Consider the following 22,033-nt stretch of genomic DNA (forward strand, 5'->3'; position numbering starts at 1 on the left):
GAGGAGCAGGAGGAGCACACCTGTGAACTGGTGTCCACTTCAGATCCTGATACTGTTTGTAATCAGAACTGGATTCACCCTCCAGGGGCCCGTTCCACGAAACTAGGATAAGGGATTAAGCTGGGATATGTTGGTCATCCTGGATGAATTTATCCGTGATCCGGTTGCACAAAAGTAGGATAGGTGGAAGAGAAACGTGTTGTGGAATAAGTTACCATGGAGATTTATTCCGTGGAGTGAACCTGCTCCAGACCAGGCTAAATTCTAGGATCTATTTAATCTCACCCTGTATTTCAGTAAACAATCACCACGAACGGAAACCAATAGTTATTCCACTCAACACTGCACATTGTTATCACATTCAACTAGACCCACTGGCATTATTTCAACGTTTGGAATAATTTAATTATATCATTTCAACTTTTGGAATCATTTAATTTCAATCATTTTCGAGAAATTAGTTGAGATAATGTTGCAATCATTTGATAATTTGTTACATAACTTATACTTTACCACACATCATATATAAAAATACACATCCCATATAAACATGAATACACATCAAAGAGTAACATGAGGTTCTTTTTTGTGACAGTTGACGGTCCTGTCACTATGCCTCCAATAATTGATCATGCACCATGGCTACTTGGCCAAGGGAAGATCTCTTTGGCCGAATGGTTAGTGTGCATGAGTATCACCTGGGAGTCTGGGGTTTGAAGCCTGCCCAGGCCCTTTGCGTCTTGCCACATTTATTGAGGTTTCTATTTACACCTCACAAGCTGCAAATCGTGAGTTTATTATCACTGTACTTTTTTTTTCTCAATTCAATGTTATGATATCTACTACCTTAAAGAAGAGATATTTCAACTGTTCCCTCTTATCACGTTTTATTATAAAGTGTTTTAATATTTCTGAGAAGTTGCATTTCATGGTACATTAAGTGCATTTCTTCTAACTTTATGAATGATGACACAGTTTCAACTTCCAACCAATCATAGCACCAAGGTAGGATTACAGATAAAAAAAACTTTCATCTCTTTTTAGGTCAAAAGGTGCATACATGAAACAAACAGACACCATCATAATTCAATTGTCCTTTATTTATTTTAAGATGTGTCATGGTCTTGGAGCTGGGAGAGGAAAGGAGAATAATTATTAGTACATTTTTGTTCCAGTCAGCATAAAGTGTGCATTGAAAGCATGACTCAGCTCTAATTCAAGTTTCTTTTGTTTTTTGTTTTTTCTCCATTTCAAGGTTGAGTTTTCTTATTGTTTTCCTTTTTATATACTCTTATAAAATGTCTGTAGTTTTTACCTTCTTGTATTGTATGCCCAAATCAGCCTGTATTTGCTGCCATAGATGTTGGGCATACATGTCTGATAACGTATGAGTTCTGTTAACCCATGACAATTAGCACAGTGGGATAATTTTGCATAATGGGAATTTCCTAATTGGCTAGGATGGGAGTACCTTGATAAAAATTAGGTATGAATTGACTTAACATGTGGGTCTTGGTCGCATGTCTCTATGACCTGCCTTAAATATTTTATAGCAGTTTTTGCTTTTTGGCTTCTGTAGATGGCGCGATAGAGCCAATTTGAAATTTTTCTTCAAATTAATAAATTTTTCAGCAGGTCTGACCTGCATGGAAGTTTTTATGGTGGATGCTATATGGGAAGGGGATCAAAATGTCAGTGCCCTTGCGAAAGACCAGTTTGTTTCGAACTGGTCTTCCGCGGGCTCAGTCCCTAATAATAATAATAATAATAATAATAATAATAATAATAATAATAATAATAATAATAATACTAAAAAGAAATGAAGCAGAAACAATATGGTCTTTCGCCCATGCGAAAGACCAGTTCAAACTGGTCTTCCACGGGCTGAGTCCCTAATAACACTTTTTCAGCAGGGAGCCCATTGCTCCCAAACCACTTCTGAAGAGAAAACTTAATGAATAAGAGGCACATTAAAACACAAACAAGGCATTTATTCCAACATATGGCCAGTAGGGGGACAAGCTGCACAAAATATGACAACGCTGTAGAAAAATGGACTATGACTGAACAAAATGCCCAACAGGACCTGAGTGGATTTAAGCAACTTACTGGCCCTGTGAGTGAACCTGCACATTCATCGACTTGAAAATTCACCTGATCAACAATCGTTTCCACCAGATCGTCCGCGTCATTCATCAGCTATGCTTCATTCAGCCCAGCAGTCCGGCACGCTTGAGCCTCTTGTCCACATTGGGAATCAGTCTTTCACTGAAGTCCCACAGTCGCTTGTCTACTTTGCGCTCCACCGGTTCCTTCCGCTGGCCCGTGCGTACATGAATGTTCTGGCAGACCTCGGGTGCAACTATGTAACGTTCCCCAAAGTTCTTGAGCACATTATGAATCGAGGTTTGCTCCACCATCCTGTGACGCACAAAGAGCAGAGCGTATGTGAAGTTCTTACATGTATTATGAAGGTCTGAGATTATACACAAAATATTGAAATGTCTTTTGTTATTATTATGGGGTTCAGTCAAGCAGCCTAGCTTGATTAATTACTTCAAGAACTACTACTCTACTATAACCTTCACCTTTCCACCTACTTTGGTTGCAGAATCAGCTTGTGTGGGTTGAAAACATTTCTGTCCCATGTCTCCTTGTAGATGTGCTCCAGGATATTAACTCCAGGCACATCATTCCATTGAGACAAGTGGAACTTCTTGCTGGGCTCAAAATGATTATTTGGGAATACACGGTTCTCAATCAAGAACACCCCGACCTATGACACAAGGACGATACAAAGAGATGCTCAAAATGGCCAATAGACGCTGATACCGGTGGTCTCAGTGTCAATGAGCCAGGGCTTGACAACGACAGTATAGAAACCATAACATGGATGATGTAAATGGCAGTTGGATCACGATTATCAAACATGATTATTAACTGGAAATGGAAAACACAATGTGTGGTGAACCACTAAAGCTACACAAAAGGTAATTCATTTCATGCTTGCTGTTAAGTAAGTAATAATACATTTTTTTTTTTTTAAATGTTAGAAATGCCCATTGCCACCACAGCCCAGCCCTGGAGCAAAGCGGAAAAATATCCTACGTTTGGGTGCTGCTTTTGGAGCGTGTTCATCAGAGACATCAGGTCGTCGTGTTGGTACGGCATTAAGATCTCGTCGATGTCGTTCAATAGCACGTAGCGAGAGCGCGTCATGGACCTGTAAATGCACTCGTTGAGGGTGGCCTGCTGACCGAAGTAGTGCACGTCCCCGCCGCTGACAGAGTGCTGCCAGCCGTGCGACGGAACCAGGTGCTCTTGGATGGGCCAAGGAACCATCTCCACAAAGTCCTCTTCGCTGTAAACCCGCAGCAGGCGGTCCAGTTCCGGGCCACAAGAATTGTTGTAGACCACCACCCTGTCCACACCGAGCAATCTGGGGCAAAGCAGAGGAAAAGCACATCAATGGTGCCAAGTCAAGCAGAACTGGTCCACACAAATAGATCAATAAGATACGACAAAACAAATCCTTTTTCTCTGTCCGAATAATGTCCAACATTTACAACAACTTAAAATGAGAATTTTGCACCCTGAGGAAACCCCTTGAAGAAGTTGTGATTTCAGAAAGGTCTGTTCTGGTTAAAGGCTTGTTGCAAACTTCTGTGCATGTAATTGGCACAATCACTGTGCACAGTGTCAAAATAAACCAAGAAATTGGAGTCTCCAGCCTGAACCATTCAAATTACCAAGGACAATTTTGCATATGAGCATCACATGTGTATCTTTTATATGTGGTTGTTAATATTTAGCTTGTCCAAGTGGTGTTTCAGACATTCTTCATTTATTATTAATGAATAAAGCGTGTCGGTTGTTTTGTAGCCTTGATCTGACAAGAGATGAATACATGGGATAATATATTTATTTATATATATATACATATAGATGTCAATGTGTATGCACTCTATGCACTTTTATTGTCAAGCACTTTGGTGCAGCTTTGCCGTTTGTAAATGTGCCATGTAAATAAAAATGACTTGACTCAATGAACTTAAGTGATGAACATGCAATAATGCAATTTTCCACACAATTATCAATCGTTTCTATCCCTAATAAAACAAAGATAAAGAAGAGAAGTAGGTAGTAGGTCGAAAAACCATGCATGCAATGTCTGTCAAGTTTAAAGAAACTTTTGAACAAGGTTAATGCAATGTGTTAGTGAAACCAACTTGAAATATAAGTAAGCATTTTGAAATGCATGCAAATGCATGAGTATAATGCTTATGTGACCCTCGGTGAAAATGAAAAAAATATATAATGTTCTATTTGGTACACCATACCACCTTCTGATTTCACATTGGCACGCTTCAAAAATTTGGTATAATTTCAGGGAATGCAGGTGGCATGCAACAACAAGTCCAGCAACAATCTGGAATGCATTTAAAAGTTCATTCAAGGGGGTGTGTAAGAATTGTTAAGGCCTGTATCAGCTGTTTCGTTTTCTTAACCTCAAAGTACAGATTAGTAGGCTGCCTCACACTACCGCTAACCACACAAAAAACAGCCTCAAAAACGTACATCAGACCAGGCCACTTTTTAACTGTTCACAAAAGGACTCATGCAAAACAAACCCAAAATGTAATTAAATTCATACTGTCAGTAAACTAACCTGAAATGAGAAAACTACAACTATGCAAATTAAACCTTTGTGTTGTCATGCAGGGCACAAGAATTGACATTAATACTACCTTTACATTGAACCCTTGTTGCCAATTTTGGGTTTCTGACCACAATGCCAGGTGTAGGTTCTTCCCCATGTTTTTTGTCTTTAAAAAAAAAAAATCATCATAATTATCATCATTAACGTAAAGCTGCTCCACTGGCATTCTCAATGACAAATAGAGATCTGAAAACTTTTCCTCCATCAGACTTTTCACATCTCTCCCCTGATGGAGTTGCACTGTGACGATTAAGGCTCAGAGGCCACAAGTCCACTCTGCTCCCCCTCTGATAAGCAGAGAAATTCATTGACAGGCTTGATAAAATATTAATCAGGCATCTTAGTCGTTGTGTAGCCTGGATCGCCTTGCAGCTGTTTCACACTGTTGCCGTGTTACTACTATTGGCTGGTTAGGTGTCTCCGTTGCTCCAGTATTGCAAGGTTTGAATTTTAGAAATCGTTTGGCAAAATGCTTACCTGTACATCTCCAGGGACTGCGCGAACTGAAGCACGTTGTTGTAGTTGTCAAACATAGTGGAGATGCACACGGTGAAGTTATGCTTCAACATTTTCCCTTCGTTTGCCCCGGTTTCGATATTTCGTATGGGGAGCCATGTGTGTTCGTCACCTTCCATGCTGTTCCTCTTAGTCACAAGTGTGACGTATGTAGCCTCGCAGTTCTTGGGTATCGAACACATGACGTCTGTAGTCACGTAGGGGAACCCAAAGGTGTCCGAGTGCACTAACGTTCTGGTATAATTGCTGGTTGAAACTTGGCCTTTGCACCAGAAGAGACAGGAAAGGGACTCAATTGAGTCTGTCTTAAATATGCCGATGATGCGCAGGTCAAAGCTGGGGGACCTGCGGTCTATGAAGGCAGACACCAAAAAGTGCTTTGTGTGATTCAGAGGGGTGATGGTCAAGTTTGTGACCGAGGATGGGCGTGGCTGGCCATGGGGCTTCGGGATGGCCTTTTTCGAGTTGTCTATTCTCAGAAGCAGTAGGGAGACGATGCCTGAGATGATGCAGAAGACAGTGAATATCCTACTCATGCTGACTTTACCCATCCAGCCACAGAGGAAGTTGAGTTCAAACCTGGGGCAGAATGAGGATTCAGTTAGTCAGCGAGTGCAAAAAAAATAAAGGTGCAGATTTCTTTTTTTTTTTTGACAACATTTATAATGCATATTATACAACAATACAACAATACAATACAACATTATATTGCATGAATAAGTTTGATGCTATTATGAAAATAAATAAATCTAGTTTGGTTTTCCTACCCATACAACGGTTATTTTATATATACATATAGTAAGGGTCTTGTTCAAAGTGGGTCAACAATAAGTGGATAAAATGTTTTTAACACGCCGACCTTAGGCAACACTTCATTTTCACTGTAGATGGCTTGCTCAAACAAATCAAATACTAAATCAAATGGTTATTTTCGCAGAAATCTACTGCAATATTTTGTGTATATTGGGTAACAATATTGTTCTGACTAAAATGAAAATACCTGTATTTACCATTTACCATTTTCTCTTTCCCATCCTCATTGGTTACTATTGCTATGTCAAGTAAGCAGTTGCTCCTGTCAAGGGCTACAGTCCTTGAGAAAAGTCTTGTCGCTTATCTAAGTTGTAGGAACAACAAATAATAACTTTACCTGTACTTGATCAATTGGAATCAGAAATGGCTTATATGAAAGGCAAGGGCCTCTAGATTATGTTTATCATACCAAAATAAAGTTTTGTTTCATTCATTGAGTTTTATCATTTAATTAGGGCAGAAAGGTCAGATTTTGCTTCGACAAAAGTCTTGTCGTTCTTCAAATGATTCAACCGATCACAAATTAGAGCTTCACCTATGAGAAATGCTGTCATCAACACATCACTAGGTGTGTATAAAAAGAGCCCCAGCACACCAGACCTTCATGTGAAGTGCAACTTGGCCTCTCAAAAAATGCCAAAGACTCAAACACAGACTAAAGTGCTGATCATCAAGAACCTGAAGACCAAGTCTGCTGCTGAGGTGGCAGACACCTTCAATGTATCCAAACATCAAGTGGAGAGGATAAGAAAAAGATTTGAAGAAACTGGTGTAGTTCATGAAAATCCCAGGTCAGGCAGACCACATAAGACAACTGTTTGAGAGGACCGTTTGTCGCTTCGACAGTCCAGGGCCAGCCCTTTTTCAACTGCAGCACAGTTACATGAGAAATGGTCGACAGAAACCCCTGTATCTGCAAGAACAGTTTATCAAATTCTCTCACAGAGTGGTCTCCATGGTAGCATTAGTGCTCAAAAACCAGCATTAAACAAAGACAACTAAAAAATTGTGTTGCATTTGCCAAGGCCCACAGCTTTGGAGAAAGGATGGACAGGGGAAAAGTGGCAAAAGGTAGATTTTTCTGATGAATCATCTATTGAACTGCACTCCAATCGCCTTAAACATTGCAGAAGACCTACTGGAATCCACATGGACCCAAGATTCTCCCAGAAAACAGTAAAGTTTGGTGGAGGAAAAATCATGGTTTGGGGTTACATCCAGTATGGGGTGTGCAAGAGATCTGCAGAGTGGATGGCAACATCAACAGCTGGAAGTACCAAGACATTTTTGATGCCCATTACATTCCAAACCACAGCACAAATCAAATTCTTCAGCAGGATGGTGCTCCATCTCATACTTCAGCCTCCACATCAAAATTCCTGAAAGCAAAGAAGGTCAAGGTGCTCCAGGACTGGCCAGCCCAGTCACCAGACATGAACATTATTAAGCATGTATGGGATAAGATGAAAGAGGAGGCTTGGAAGATGAAACCAAGTAATCTTGATGAACTCTAGGAGTCCTGCAAGACTGCTTTCTTTGCTATTCCAGAGGTAATGTTTATTATGTTTGCACTGCTCCTCAGTCCTTAAAGTGCCTTCAAGTTGGATTTTGAGTTGCTTCTGTTGCATACCTGGCATGTCCATGCATGTTTTATTGCTTTGACTCCACATACCTGATTCTGCTTGACCATATCTTTTTATAGGCAAAAACAAACAACAGCAGATGTTCAGATGGGACACAACCAAAAAACTGTACAAAAGGTTGCACAGTTCTTCTATGTTGGCTCCCATTTCTACAGAATGCTCTGTGAGAGTGGTTGCCTTTGAGATTCTCAAATAAAGACTAGAAAGTCAGACATTGGTTGTTCAGGGAAGACTTCATTTCTACCACGACAGTATCCTGCATCATGCATTACAGTATGACATTGTCTTAAAAACAAGTGATAGCAACTCAACTTGTTTCCTGTGGTGAGTAAAGCCTCTGCAGAGAGTTAATTGGAGACACAAGGCAAACATATTGGAGCACAAAAGTGTCCTTGTGCAGCAGGGTAACTCAAAATCTTTATATTATACTACTAATGGATTGATTGATTGATTGACCTACCTGTCTAACACCATCATTGGTGTGCAGCCCTCATGGGCTTATTAGACACTGATCAATACATTTGTCAAATATTATTCCCACAATTACATCCACGATAGCCATATGACCAAAGAACAAAGCAAATAATAATACAGCCTATTCAAATAGAGACACATACCAATAAAATGACTCGCGGAAATTTGTCTGAAATAACTTATATTCCATTGCAAGTTGTTTCACGGCGTTATGCAAGTCAGAGCCAGAGAATCATTTTGAATCATCCCTAAAGCAGGGGTAATTAGAAATTTTCCTCATTTCCTCTTGGCAGACTGACAAGCCGGTTCCACAATCATATCATATATCTTTGTTTAATGATTCAAGGAGTGCATCCTGCTCCCATTGTAAAAGTTGCCCTTTGCTCCATTGCACACTAAGGAAACACCTCAATGCTTTGAGGTGTTTCCTTCTGTTCTGAACAGAGCTACAGTCAAAAGCCTCTTCAAAGCCTCTTCTTCCCAAGCAGCATATAACAAAACTGAGTAATTTATTTACACATTTACAAAATGTTGTAGATGTTGAAAAACTAAGATCCGTAGATAATTGTAGCGACTCTGGAACAAACGGACGAAGCCACCGAGAATGGGAACGTTGCATTTGTGACTCGCTACACAAACCATAACACCATTTCCTTGATTGGTTCATAACATGGGTCGTTGCCATTTATTTTTGTAGCTACAAACAAACAAACAAACAAACAAACAAGGCAAGGCAAGTGGTCGGAGTGCAAAGCTGTTATGGGGTTAGCTTAACGGTCAACAAAAAATACATGCTCCCAACTCACCTCCTCTCCATGCCGCCACCGTGGTGCACAGGTGACTATATCTTCAATCGTTCAATCTGCGTCCCTCTACCCAAACCCCCAGTGACGTGTGACCGGTGTGGTGGAAAAAATTAAGATCTGCGAGAGGAATCCAGAGTCTTCTGATAGTTTTATTACGGAGCACCGGACACGCACCCGAGACAGGCTCAGTGTGTATCTGCAGAAGATGGGAACAGTCAGGTTTTATGCATGTGGGTAAAACGGGGAAGGACAAGAGGTTCAAAGGTAGTTTGATCATGGAAGGGCAACTGGTTAAACAAATGGTTTGGAGGTGGTTTCGGCAGTCATGCCACGAGAAATGGGCTAGTGCACAGCAGGAGAGTACTGTGGGAAACTAGTTGTGTGAATTAAAGAGGTGTGATTTTTATACAGGCAGGTGCAAAGTAGAAATAGCTATCACACCGGCGACAAACAGCTGATGCTTGCACCAATGAATGATACACTGGCATGTAGCGCCTACAATAATTTCAATTTACTCAACACAGAGCCTGTAACTACCGCTCGTCATTTAGTTATTCCGTGCTTTGTACTGATGTTAATAAGGTGCGTTTATTTGAACAACTTGATGCAGCACCAAAGAACGCCATGAAAATTGCAACGCAATAAAAGGTTTCAATGAGTGCTTGTAACTGTAACAGGCACCGGGATGCGGCTCTCGTGGACAGCTGTACTAGCTGAAATGACGAAGGAAAAAAAGGATGACACGGGAGACGTGGCTTTTCGTTCGCTGGGTTATACAGCTATTTTTAACAATCATGGAGTCATATCACAGTGGTATTTTACAATCATGGAGCACATTTCTTTTAAATAAAAACTACATTACACTCAAATAAAAGGAGAGATGCTAACATGTCAACATAGCACGTCCACGCGGTCTACTCTTGACCGCGGGCTCATAAACGTAGAACAAAGTACTCTACGATTCACTTCAGCTAACAGTGTTTTACTAAGACTGCTTCGAAAACATCTAACATTTTCTCACACGTTTCACTTCATTTTGGTATAATATTGTACCTGAAATGACGAAGGAAAAAAAGGATGACACGGGAGACGTGGCTTTTCGTTCGCTGGGTCATACAGTTATTAGCGTGACCAGCTTGGAACGTCAGGTAACCCACAGCCCCACAGTGCCCCCTACTGGCTGGAGAACCGCTACTACACCTACTGTGCAAATCTTCAAAAATCTTTTAGAACAAAATAAAGTTACAAAAAAAACAAAAGCCAAAGCTGTATATCTAAATACAAATACACTCACAAATGTGAGCACACATTGGTGGGCATCACAGGCTCCCTGACAAAATAAAAAATGGCTCCAGACATTTCAAAATACTTGCAAAACCCCTTAAAACACAAACATTTCTTTATTAAACTACTACTTTAACAATAAAACATTGTTGGTACAACATATGTGGCTGGAGTGTATGGTGTGGGGGACATCTGGTTGCACCAGATGGGGTACGAGTATGGTATGTACACTGGTGACATGGGTGGTGCGAGTGTATGTGTAGGTGCTGTGTTTGGTACTGTATAAGCAGTCACGGAATTAGTGTTGGCATGTGAATGTATAGTTGGTTCACCAAGTGTTGTATATGTGAAGAGTTGTTTCGGTCTTCTCTCACGTGTGGACCTTCTGAGTTCTGTCTGGGCATGTGCAACAGGGGGGGACAAAAGACTTCTCTCTGTGTCAGGACCTGAGTCCTCGTTGACCACATCTTCTCCCTCAGTACTGTGGAGGTCACTCCGGCTTCCATGTCTTAGTTGCTCAGTCGGACCTTCAGGTGATAACTGAGGAAGGTCAGCTATGTTCACAGGCTCAGTCCAACTTTCTCTCCTCTCCTGCTCTACAGTATCTTGGGTCAATTACAGGGTTTGGAGTTAGTACCCTCAACCAATAACCTGAAGGACCATCGTCATCTGAGTCGGAATTTTCATTTGTTTCCTCCTGATTGGTCGACTGGTTTTCCCGTTTTCGCTTGTTTCTTTGTGTTTTTCCAGATCCAGATCGGACAAGTGGAGTTGATGTTTCAACAGGCAAGTCATTTACTAACAAAAGGAGATTGCGGTGAAGCGTGCGGGTTTTGTTCTGATCTCCAGTTTCAGGGGAGACAATATACACTGGGCTCTTGGCAATCTGTTTTTTTTACTATGTAGACTGTCTTCTTCCAGTACGATCGTAATTTACCTGGTCCCCCACGTTCGCTGAGGTTCCGGACCAGAACTCGGTCTCCTGGTTGAAACATCACTCCTTTCATTTTCTTGTCATAGATTACTTTACCTCTCGCACTTGACTTACGACTGTTCTCACTGGCAATCCGGTAAGCTTCAGACATCCTCGTGGCCCATTTCTACGCATACCCTATTGGTGAGTATGATCCTTTTTGTCCACCTGTTCCAAATAGCAGGTCGACTGGGAGGCGTGGATGATGGCCATAGAGAAGAAAGAATGGAGAGTAGCCGGTCGATTCATGTCGGGTACAGTTATATGCTTGGACAACATGCGGGAGGTGATCCTTCCACCGCAGTTTCTCACTATCAGTCAATGTTCTCAACATTTGTAAAATGGTGCAGTTCAACCATTCAGCGGGATTACCCTGTGGGTGGTATGGTGTTGTTCTTGAGTGGCCCACTCCCGACAGTTGCTGCAATGTCTCAAACAGTTTGTTCTCGAACTCCTGACCTTGATCGTGATGTAGTCTGGAGGGATATCCGAACCGTGGTATAAAGTCACTGAACACGAGTTCAGCTGCAGTCTTTCCGCTCTTGTACTTGGTAGGATATGCCTGAGCAAATCTTGTAAAGTGATCAATCACGACCAAAATATATTCATACCCTCCCACACTGGCTTCTAAATGTAAATAATCAATACAAACCACTTCTAAGGGGAAACTAGACGTAATACTACCCATAGGAGCACAGGCGTGTGTGGTAGGCTTCTTAGCTTTGATGCATGGACATCTACGAGTCACATAATGTTCTATTTCTTTTGCCATAAAAGGCCAATAGAATCTCTCTCTCGCCAAATGCAGCACCCTTTCTGTACCAACATGACGCATCTCATCATGTGGATGCTTCAGAGCCAGTGTCTTGTATTGAGCAGGGAGGACCAATTGTTTATGTTCATTCACACTTCTATAAAGGAGGTCATGATCAAGACATAGCCTGCTCCATTCATGTAGCAACCTTCAAGCTGGTCCACTCACCCTTTTCCGTGTTTCATCTGTCAGTTTTGTGTTTGATGCCTTTAACTCCCTTATCTGGTTTGTTGCTTGATCCTCCTTCTGAGCCCTCACAAGATCATCATGGCTGATGGTTGGCAGCTTAGTCCGGGGCTGCAAAGACAGGTCTGTGGAGGTGGTGTTGAGTGCCCCAACCCAGGCCACATCCTTGCGCTCAGCCGCCTGGCTCCCAGCCCATGTTGCATGTACTACCTTGTCTGAGAGTTCTTCTGTACATACACTTCCGTATCTCTCCATGTCGAGGGGACGGCGGGATAGAGTGTCAGCATCCACATTGGACTTTGGACTTTCCTGGCCTGTACCTAATGTCAAAACGAAAATCTGAGAGTTCAACAACCCATCTATGACCCACCGCATTTAACTTTGCTGTACTCATGACATAAGTCAGAGGGTTGTTGTCTGTATAAATAGTGAAGTGTGGAGCGTAGTATAAATAATCTCTGAACTTCTCGCACACAGCCCATTTCAATGCAAGAAACAACTTCCCACTGTGTAGATTGTAATTGCGTTCGGCTGGTGTGAGCGTCCTTGAGCCATATCCAATGACTCTCAGCTTTCCATTCTGGCGCTGATACAGGACAGCTCCGAGACCCTGGTCTGATGCATCTGTATGTAGTGTGAATGGGAGGTTAAAATCTGGATATGCTAAGACAGGTGGATTTGTCAGGAGAGTGATTAGTTGCTCAAGTGCATCCTGGTGTTCAGCATTCCAGTTAACAGGCTCTCGGGAAGACAGTTGTGGTCGCCTCACATTCTTGCCTGGTGTAGAGGACTGGGATTTTCCTGGTTTACTTTGAAGGAGCTCATAGATTGGCTTCGCAAGCCGGGAGAAATCCTGAATGTATGAGCGATAATAGCCGAGAAAACCAGTGAGTTTTCTTACATCTCCAACTGTTTGTGGTTGCTTCTTCGTTAGGGTTCGTACTGCGTCCATGTCACGTGGGTCTATCTTGACTCCTTCAGCTGATACAAGGCACCCCACATATCTGACTTCATGCCTGAAGAGCTCACATTTCTCTGGCCTTAATTTCACCCCATGTCGTTGCAGGGCTTGCAAAACTTTCCGAATGGCCTCAACATGTTCTTCGAACGTCTTGGCAAAACAAAGCACGTCATCTAGATATGGAAGACAACATTCATCTCTAAAGGGTCCAAGCATCTCTTCCATGCTGCGCTAGAATGCAGCTGGGGCATTCGAGAGCCCAAACGGGATACGAACCCACTCGTAGAGGCCCCACGGAATGATGAATGCAGTGAATTGACGTGAGCCTTCAGCGATAAAACCCTGATGGTAGGCTTTGCCTTGGTCCAAGATACTAAACAACACATTTCCTCCAAGGGTGTCCATCAGGTCTTGTATCCTGGGCAACGGGTGTCGGTCAGGAACAGTTTTCTTATTCAAAAGGCGATAATCGATGCACAGTCGCAGGCTGCCATCTTTTTTTCAGACACAAACGACTGGTGCAGCATATGGGGATGTCGATTTTGTTATCCAGCCTTTGAGCAACAGTTCTTGTATATCCTGTTTAACCTCCTTGAAAAGAGGTTTTAGGATGGAGGAATATGTTCATTGTACTGGTATCTCATCCTGAAGAGTTATTGACATTTTCAAGCTTGGTATGCATCCTATGTCGTTTTCATCACATGCAAACGCTCCTGCCTCCTCACAGAGCATTTTGTTAACCACTGCCCTTTGCTCTTCATTAAGATGGCTGAGGTTAACATCAGGTTGCCACGGAACTGGATTTGGGCTGGCAGAGGTCAAAACGGCACTGTCAATGGTGACCTTGGGCTTTAGCATGTCAGTTTGGTCAGGTACGATTACTTTTTCGACACTTTGTATTGTACCAAGGGCTGTCTTTCTTGGTAGAATGATTGTGTGTTTTGTGTAGTTACCGACAGGAAGGGTTACATACGGTTTCCTTGGATTCTGTACTTCCAGTAGACCTTCGCCGATGTCCAGCTTTGCTAGTTGGGCATTACTTTCATCGGGCTCAAACAAGAAGACTGAATCAGACAGGTTAAAGTGGGATGGAACATGGCATTTGACCCAGGTTACTTGGCCTGGTGGTATGACAGTTTCGTGCTTGCCTGTTCGAACACGACCACACTGCAAGGAGGGTTCGCTGGCCTGGATGACATAGCAGAGTGCTGAGCATGGGAACCAGTTCTTCAGACCGTTTCTGTACCATCTCTTCCGGTATATTAAAGCCTAGTATTGGTCTTTCCAAGGCGACACTGCTAACAAGAAAAGGCACAGCAATTGACAAATCGAGGTTTTCATTTCCCTTCAGGTTGACCATTAAAGCAATCCAGCCATCAAATGGGATGGTGTCACCATTGACTGCATACACTTTCAACTCCTCTTCATCATCAACAATTTCACTGATTGGGTTAACATTAGCATCAGGGAGATATTTATTTTTCCAGCCTCTGTCGATCATGCTCACTTGGGCTCCACTATCTAACAAAGCAGTAACTGGCAGACCATTCAGGTTACATTCAGTGAGAGCTTTTCTCCCGATCAGTTTGGGTAGGCTTTTACCTTTACTGTTAGTGAGAGCATGAGATGATGTACTGGATGTCAGGTGTCTCTGTCTTGGACCATCGGCCACATTGTCTCTGTCCTTACAGCGCAAAGCTGCCACACTCATTTTGTCAGACTCACCATTGTGGCTGATGTCAGGTTGGGACTGGAGGGACTCGGTCACTGCCTGTCCCCTGGCAGAGACCGTCGATAGTTTCCCTGGTGTTTTGGATTCTTCAGGCAGCCTACGGCTTGGTGGCCATTTTCACCACAGTAGAAACAGTGAGTGCAATCAAGCAAATTCAGTTCAACAAACTTATCGCAGCCATATGACTTGTCTCTTTTCCCATCCATTTTATCACTCCTTGTGTAACTGGTTTGCTCTGATTTTTGTTTCTGCATGGATTGTTGCATGAGTTCAACAAGACTAGTGAGTTTCTCCACCTTCTCCGTTAATTCCTGAATCACATCCATCTTTGGCTTCTTTCCCCCATCCTTCATACTGAGGGGTTGAACAGCGTTTGCCTCAACTTGAGCACTGTGAGCACTTGTTGGTTTGTGGCGGGTGGCTGGGCCTAAATGTCGCTGCCGTTCATTTTCATCGTTCATTGTTCTGTTAGTTTGTTTTAAAATGGCTTCATCTGTCACACTACTGTCTGCAAGCAACGGTTTGAGTTCTCTACGGACATTATCATACTTGTGTGCAAAGCCTTGATACACAGTGTGAAGAAAAATATCTTGAACTGTACTGTCATTATACTTTACATCTGTCTCTACATGTTTTGAAGCCAACAAAATCTTTTGTTTAAGTCCTATGACTCTGTACAGGAACTGTTGGGGTGTTTCATTGTCTTTTTGTATGGTGCACATGAGTTCCTGGAAGAGTTCCATGTTGCTCTGTTCACCAAGGTGAGAGTGAAGGAAGTCTTTGAGCTCTCCAACAGTTAATCCATCCTTGTTCATTAACATGTCCTTGAAATTTCCAGGTTTGATTGCTCTGAGGACAGCCTTCACAATTTCCGCTTCGCTGAATTGTTCTCTTAATCCCTACTCAATCTGCCGACATACATGATTGTAAGTGATGTCTGACCCCTGATCTCCAATCTGCCCCCCCCTGGATCTTAAATTCTCTGCGATGGAGCAATGAGAGCTCTCTCAAGGATACCATTTTGTCATGGGCCATGGGTGTGGAATGTTCTTTTTGATGGTCGTTGTTTGTTATGTGTTGTGATCTTACTGGTGAATGAGGAGTATGCTGCAGTGTCTGTGTGGGAATGTATTGCCTAACTTTCTGACTTAGCTCTTCATAGCTTGCTAGTATTTTCTGCATCTCTGTACCATTAGCTGTAGCTGAGAGGTGACCAGTATTTGCATTTTCAACATCACTGGCTTCAACATCAACAACTGAACTGATAGGAACATGAGTTAGATTGTTACCATCATGTTTGTTGGCAAAAGACATAAAAGAAACACCAGCTGGTACATCACCAACATCACCTGGTACATGTGTTTGTGAACCAGACGTGTGTCTCTGAATGATCAAATCAACTTCATCTTTCAATTGCAACAGATAACTCATACCTCTATCCTCGGACTCTAGCAAGGGTGTACACTGCATGTAACTGGTGATGTACTCAAAACACGCCTCCTTATCCCCTGATGAGAAGCTGGATTCATCCAGTCCCTGCACTGGACCCAGGGTTGTGGCAATCTGGAACAGTTCATCCGGAGATAGAGCGAGCAGGTCTTTCTTAATGATCCACACCAGCTTCTTCCTCTCGCTGTCCGCCATAGCTGCTTCTCTATTGCCCACACCTGGTCACACAGTCCTGGGTTTCTGGAACCGCACACAGCCTCTGTCCTCGATGAGTGGCAGCTTCAGCACAGCACCGTCCTTACTCTTCCTGAGCTACAGGTGGCATGCTGACAGCCTCTTCGTTAGCTATAGCATTCAGTAACAAGGCAGCTTCTGCTCCAAGGTTCTAATATATTTGGATCAGCTTCCGTCCTGGCAGTGATCCCGGACAAGCCCCCATTAAACTGTAACAGGCACCGGGATGCGGCTCCCGTGGACAGCTGTACTAGCTGAAATGACGAAGGAAAAAAAAGGATGACACGGGAGACATGTCTTTTCGTTCGCTGGGTCATACAGCTATTAGCGTGACCAGCTTGGAACGTCGGGTAACCCAAGCCCCACAGTGCCCCATTGGTGGGCATCACATAACAATAAAAATTCTTGTTCTGAAACGGGCGTGGTGTGAACCCAAATGCAGCACGAACAGCGTAGTAGAGATTGCAATGAGGGGGAAGGCGTTGGATCAGGAGCAGGCCCGAACCAACAAGGACCAGGGAACAGGCAGACAGACACCAGAGACGCAGAGGCTGTAGACGTGGTCGGGGGCAGAAGGCTGGTCGGGTTGCCGGGGAGCTGGTGGTCGAGGCAGGTCAGGGACTGAAGGCTGGTCGGGTTGCTGGGGGGCAGGACGTCAGGGATAAACGGGGTCGGTTACAGGATTCCGGATCCCCTGAGTAGCGTTCCGGTGCCCTGACACGTGGTTCAGAAACGAGCCCAGGAATAACTGGTGGAGGTATGGCAGAGGTTGCTGTAGGAGCAGCTGGAGCAATCATCTGTGAGAGGGTAGTTGACAGCAGCTGGACCTGTGCGGCTAACGCAGCTAGCCCCTGCTCCTGGCTTGTAGCTGCCTGTTGCTGGATGGCAGCAGCCTGACGCACCTCTGCTGTAGTAGAGGCAAGCAGAGTCTCATGCCGCTGCAGAGCACTCTCCATCCACTCCAGGCGTAACTCTGGTGACGCTGCGTGCGCTGGGTTCATGTTTAGGCCAGATTGTACTGAAACGGGCGTGGTGTGAACCCAAATGCGGCACGAACAGCGTAGTAGAGATTGCAATGAGGGGGAAGGCGTTAGATCAGGAGCAGGCCCGAACGAACAAGGACCAGGGAACAGGCAGACAGACACCAGAGACGCAGAGGCTGTAGACGTGGTCGGGGGCAGAAGGCTGGTCAGGTTGCCAGGGAGCTGGCGGTCGAGGCAGGTCGGGGACTGAAGGCTGGTCGGGTTGCTGGGGGGCAGGACGTCAGGGATAAACGGGGTCGGAACCGAGAGAAGGCAGGAGGCGGATTACCAAGAGCGGAAGCGGGCAGGTCAGAACACCAGGGAAATCCAAGCAGGATCGGGTCAGGGACAGGCTCGGTCGGCAACGGGTGATCAGGCAGAGAACCGCTGGAAGGCCTTGCATGAGGACAAAGAACAATCTGGCAAAGAATGGGTGTGGAGCAGGAGCATATATACTGAGCTGATTGCAGATGAAGAGCAGCTGTGAGCACAGGTGAGTGGAGTGGCTGATGAGGTGGGAGTGGCTGGCATGCTGAGTGGAAAAGTACTGTGACCTACTAACAGAACTGTGACATGTTCAAATACATTAATAAATGATAGTTACCGTATTTTCCAGACTATAAGCCGGTACTTTTCCCCACGCTTTTAACCATGCGACTTATGCAAAGGTGCGGCTTTTCTGTGGATTTTACTTCACCCGCCAGGGCGCGCTTTAGCAGGAAGTGCAAAAACGAGACAAGCGGCGACACGGAGAGCAGCGGTTTCAGTGCGCAGGAGGAAGATGAACAGTGACAGGTGGTTTCTGGGTTCAGTGTTCATGAAGCGACTTTAATGGTTCCAGTGCACATGAAGAAAAAGTGACAGCGGTTTGACGTGTGTTCAGTGGGTTCAGTGTGCAACTTTTCTGTTTTGGCTCTCGTCTGTATTTTCTCTTGTCTTTATGCGCTCTGTCTTTGTGAGCTCCGGTGCGTCGCTCCATACCAATTAACCGAGGTGACCAGCGGGACCCCGCAAACAGGATCCGCGGTGCGAGTCCAGAGTCGCAGGCTCGCAGCCGCCGAACCGATCTGTTCCGCGGACCCATTTCCTGACGAAACACCTGCAGCTTATAGTCCAGTGCGGCTCGTATATGTACACATTTGTTTTTTCCCCTACATTTAGCTGGTGCGGCTTATATTCAGGTGCGCTTTATAGTCCGGAAATTACGGTAGCAACTTTTAATCAAAATAAATCACAAGTATAAATTTGCATTTAAAATTCATCACTGAACAATAATCTAATAGCATAAAATTCAATTAGCAAGATCAATTAAAGCTAAAGCTAAAGGAAACTGCAGCCATTTGTGTGTGTTCAAAAAGAGGGAGAAGAGGTCTAATTAATCATCATAAGCCAGTGTATGCAAATGATGCAGATTTTTTACCTCCAGTTTTTTTTTTTTTTTTTGAAGTGGCTGTCAAATTTAAAATATAGGCCTTGATGAGACAAACACGTGGATGTTTGAATGACGTCTGTAGCACTTTCCTAGAGGAAACTGCAACAAAAGTCTCAACAAGTTCATTTTGAAGGGAAATGGATAACATACCAGTTTATTGCGATGTCCAGAGTAAAAATGCAACAAAAATGTAACAGACCGGTTGTGTAAAAATGACGGTAAGCAAATCAAGAAGACAAAGAAAACAGAAGAAGAGAGAGAGAGAGAGAGAGACAGAAAGAGAGAGTGAGAGTCCAAGAAAAAGAGAGTATAAAAGAGACTCCTCGAGATTCTTGTTCTTTCACTTAAATATCCTCCCGGAACAGAGACACCTCTAAAATGCATATTCAAATGATTCAAACAGTTGCTCTTCTTACTTGGGAACCTTTTGGTCATCAGGGGTAATTTTCCACGGTAACAATATATCACCAAGACCTTCATACCTCTCGCACTGAGACTCACAACATTTCAAAGGAAACAAAAGGCAGAGACAGTCCTTGAATGCAAATCAAACAAACCCAAGGAGATATCTTTTGGCCCTCAGGGGTTCCTTTCCCGCGACATGTAAATAACGTTAGTTAGTTACAATAGGTGAAATGAACACAGTTGTAACCCCCATCTGGGAAGAACTTCCATTGTTAGAGAAAATGCTTCAGGATGTGGATTTGACTGTCTTACAGGAACACTGGACCTCTGCTGTGGGATCAACTGGCTTTGGTGCTGGAACCATCATCCACTGGTTCCAAACCAGTACTAACCTCACACTCTCCAGTTGATAGTCTCTGCTGTGGACAAGATCCACCAGTGGCTTCACTCCTGAATCCTGCAGCTGGTTCCTACTCAGGTCCAGGTGTCTGAGGTGGGAGGGGTTGGACTTCAGAGCTGAGAGCAGCCAATCACAGCTCACCTCTGACAAACTGCAGCCCTTCAACCTGAATAGAGAATAATTGATGGAGAGTTTATAATGATGGAGAGTTTTTCCAGGGTGCCAGGATGACAAGACACGGATTCATCAAGCCAGGTGAAACCTATCCTGGATCAGTGCGCGCACGCGGCTTTCTTCCATAGACCCCTGTTATGGAGCTGGGATTCACCAATTGGCCATGACAACGAGAGCGGCGTCCTTCTCCCGTCCGAGGCGGAAATCCTCATGGAGGCTGATGACTCATTTCCTTCTGTGACCTCCTCATAATGTATGAGGAGGTCAAAGAAGGAAATACAGCAGAAAGGCAACACCGCCACAGTGGTAAAACAGAGAGAAAAGTTTGGCAAAGTCTCGCAGACAGTTGGAATGCGGAAGTTGTGCACAAATATGAAGTCACTGTTCCACTGAAACAATCACAATGACCATCATCATCGTTCATCCTAATAATCACATCCAAAAACGCAGTCATACTCTGATGATGAACCAGTTGAAATTGTAGAGAAGCTGTGTCAATGTAACTGCAACAAACCGGAACAATTTTGACCAATAGACGAGTTCACTGACTTCACTGAGTTAGAGCTGAAAAAAAGTTTCTCTTATCTTGTGTGTGTGTGTGTGTATGTGTGTGTGTGTGTGTGTGTGTCCGTACAGATCAAACATGACTGAGCCAACAAGGACATGGCAGCAAGTTCAATAAAATACAAAGAGATCCTGCAGAATGGGAGGTGGCCTAACTAACTCTTCAGATACACAAGTGGACATTGTATGCAGAAGGTGGCTGCTGGTATTGTCTGCTCTGGTTTAGCAGTCCAACAGAATGTGCACCAAAGGGGTTGAGGTGGTGGACCACCAGAAGCTGCCCTCACCCAGACAGAGGACATGGCCTTGGCTTCACTCCTGAATCCTGCAGCTGGTTGTGACTCAGGTCCAGGTTTCTGAGGTGGGAGGGGTTGGACTTCAGAGCTGAGACCAACCAATCACAGCTGATCTTTGACAAACTGCAGCCCCCCAACCTGAATAGAGAATAAATGATGGAGAGTTTATAATGATGGAGAGTTTTTCCAGGGTGTCATCACTCTGAAAATCAAAGTGAAATGTCGACTTCAGAATCTGACACTACAGAAAATGTCACCTTGAAATTAAATCCTCAGTCCAAAAATAATGTGTGTTGAAATGATGTTTGGTCACATGACCACTGATGACGTGTTTTAAATTTCAAACATGAACAGAATGAAGTTTTCATATCTCTGGATGTCATTTTGATATGAATCAACCTTCAGTTCAATGTTTATTCAACATGTGTGATGAACTGTGTTTGGTGCTGGAACCATCATCCACTGGTTCCGAACCAGTACTGACCTCAGAGTCTCCAGTTTACAGTCTGGACTCTGCAGAAAACCACTCAGCAGCTTCACTCCTGAATCCTGCAGCTGGTTGTGATTCAGGTTCAGGAGTCTGAGGTGGGAGGGGTTGGACTTCAGAGCTGAGAGCAGCCAATCACAGCTGAGCTCTGACAAACTGCACTTCTCCAACCTGAATAAAGAATCAATATTTGATTTGTTTTCCATGGTGTAAATGTCATATTAAGAGTAATTTCTCCCTGTTGATGATCCAGATGTGCAGCTGTTGGGATCATTGAGTCATTCCCTCAAATGAGTCATTGTGCCAGTGTGTTGTCAACACAACAACAACAGCAGTGTGTCAGTCAGTGTGCAGCCAATCAGCAGTGAAGATGGAAAATAATCAGTGAGTCCTTTGCGTGCTTGTGGCTGTTTTCAGTCATCAGAGTCTTGTTACAAGTCAAACACATTCAAAGGACAAGATGAAGAAATACTGCTGCACTATTAATCTGCCTCTGATATTTCTTCACAGGATCTTCTGCTCAGTCATGTGACCTTCATCGCCAATCAACAACTTCCATTGAGCTCCAAAGTGACTGGAGACATTTTCCACACTTTCTTCCAACATCCAAAGTCTTTTCTGGCTGCAGATTGTTGACATGAAAATATC

General features: G+C 43.7%; 2 protein-coding genes across 2 annotated transcripts in view; both read right to left on the reverse strand.

Annotated features, from left to right (window-relative positions):
* Positions 1 to 1,899: 1,899 nt before the first annotated feature.
* Positions 1,900 to 16,566, reverse strand: LOC142889618 (uncharacterized). The gene is made up of 5 exons (XM_076028395.1): positions 16,370 to 16,566; positions 5,198 to 5,815; positions 3,109 to 3,439; positions 2,601 to 2,776; positions 1,900 to 2,421 (listed from the first exon to the last, which is right to left on the reverse strand). The coding sequence occupies exons 1-5, from the start codon at positions 16,564 to 16,566 to the stop codon at positions 2,211 to 2,213; spliced, it is 1,533 nt and encodes a 510-aa protein (XP_075884510.1). The 3' UTR covers positions 1,900 to 2,210.
* A 3,184-nt stretch (positions 16,567 to 19,750) lies between these two features.
* The window catches only part of LOC142889625 (NLR family CARD domain-containing protein 3-like), a 45,542-nt gene continuing 43,259 nt past the window's right edge, over positions 19,751 to 22,033 (reverse strand). The window contains exons 3-4 of the mRNA XM_076028400.1: positions 21,383 to 21,556; positions 19,751 to 20,030 (exon numbers count right to left, since the gene is read on the reverse strand). Coding sequence (XP_075884515.1) covers positions 19,751 to 20,030; positions 21,383 to 21,556 — 454 coding nt within the window. The remainder of the gene's footprint in view (positions 20,031 to 21,382; positions 21,557 to 22,033) is intronic.

Source organism: Nelusetta ayraudi, unplaced genomic scaffold (assembly GCF_046127955.1).
Source record: "Nelusetta ayraudi isolate G7.1 ecotype Tasmania unplaced genomic scaffold, CSIRO-AGI_Nayr_v1 ptg000023l, whole genome shotgun sequence".
NCBI classification, from domain to species: domain Eukaryota; kingdom Metazoa; phylum Chordata; class Actinopteri; order Tetraodontiformes; family Monacanthidae; genus Nelusetta; species Nelusetta ayraudi.

Excerpts from the sequence above, each read along its gene's own strand:
- LOC142889618 (XM_076028395.1), bottom strand. The coding sequence starts at position 16,566 with ATGGCGGACAGCGAGAGGAAGAAGCTGGTGTGGATCATTAAGAAAGAC. Across the intron at positions 5,816-16,369 it reads CAGTGTACACCCTTGCTAGA|GTTTGAACTCAACTTCCTCT; the intron begins GTCCGAGGATAG and ends ATTCTGCCCCAG. Across the intron at positions 3,440-5,197 it reads CAGTCCCTGGAGATGTACAG|ATTGCTCGGTGTGGACAGGG; the intron begins GTAAGCATTTTG and ends GCTTTGCCCCAG.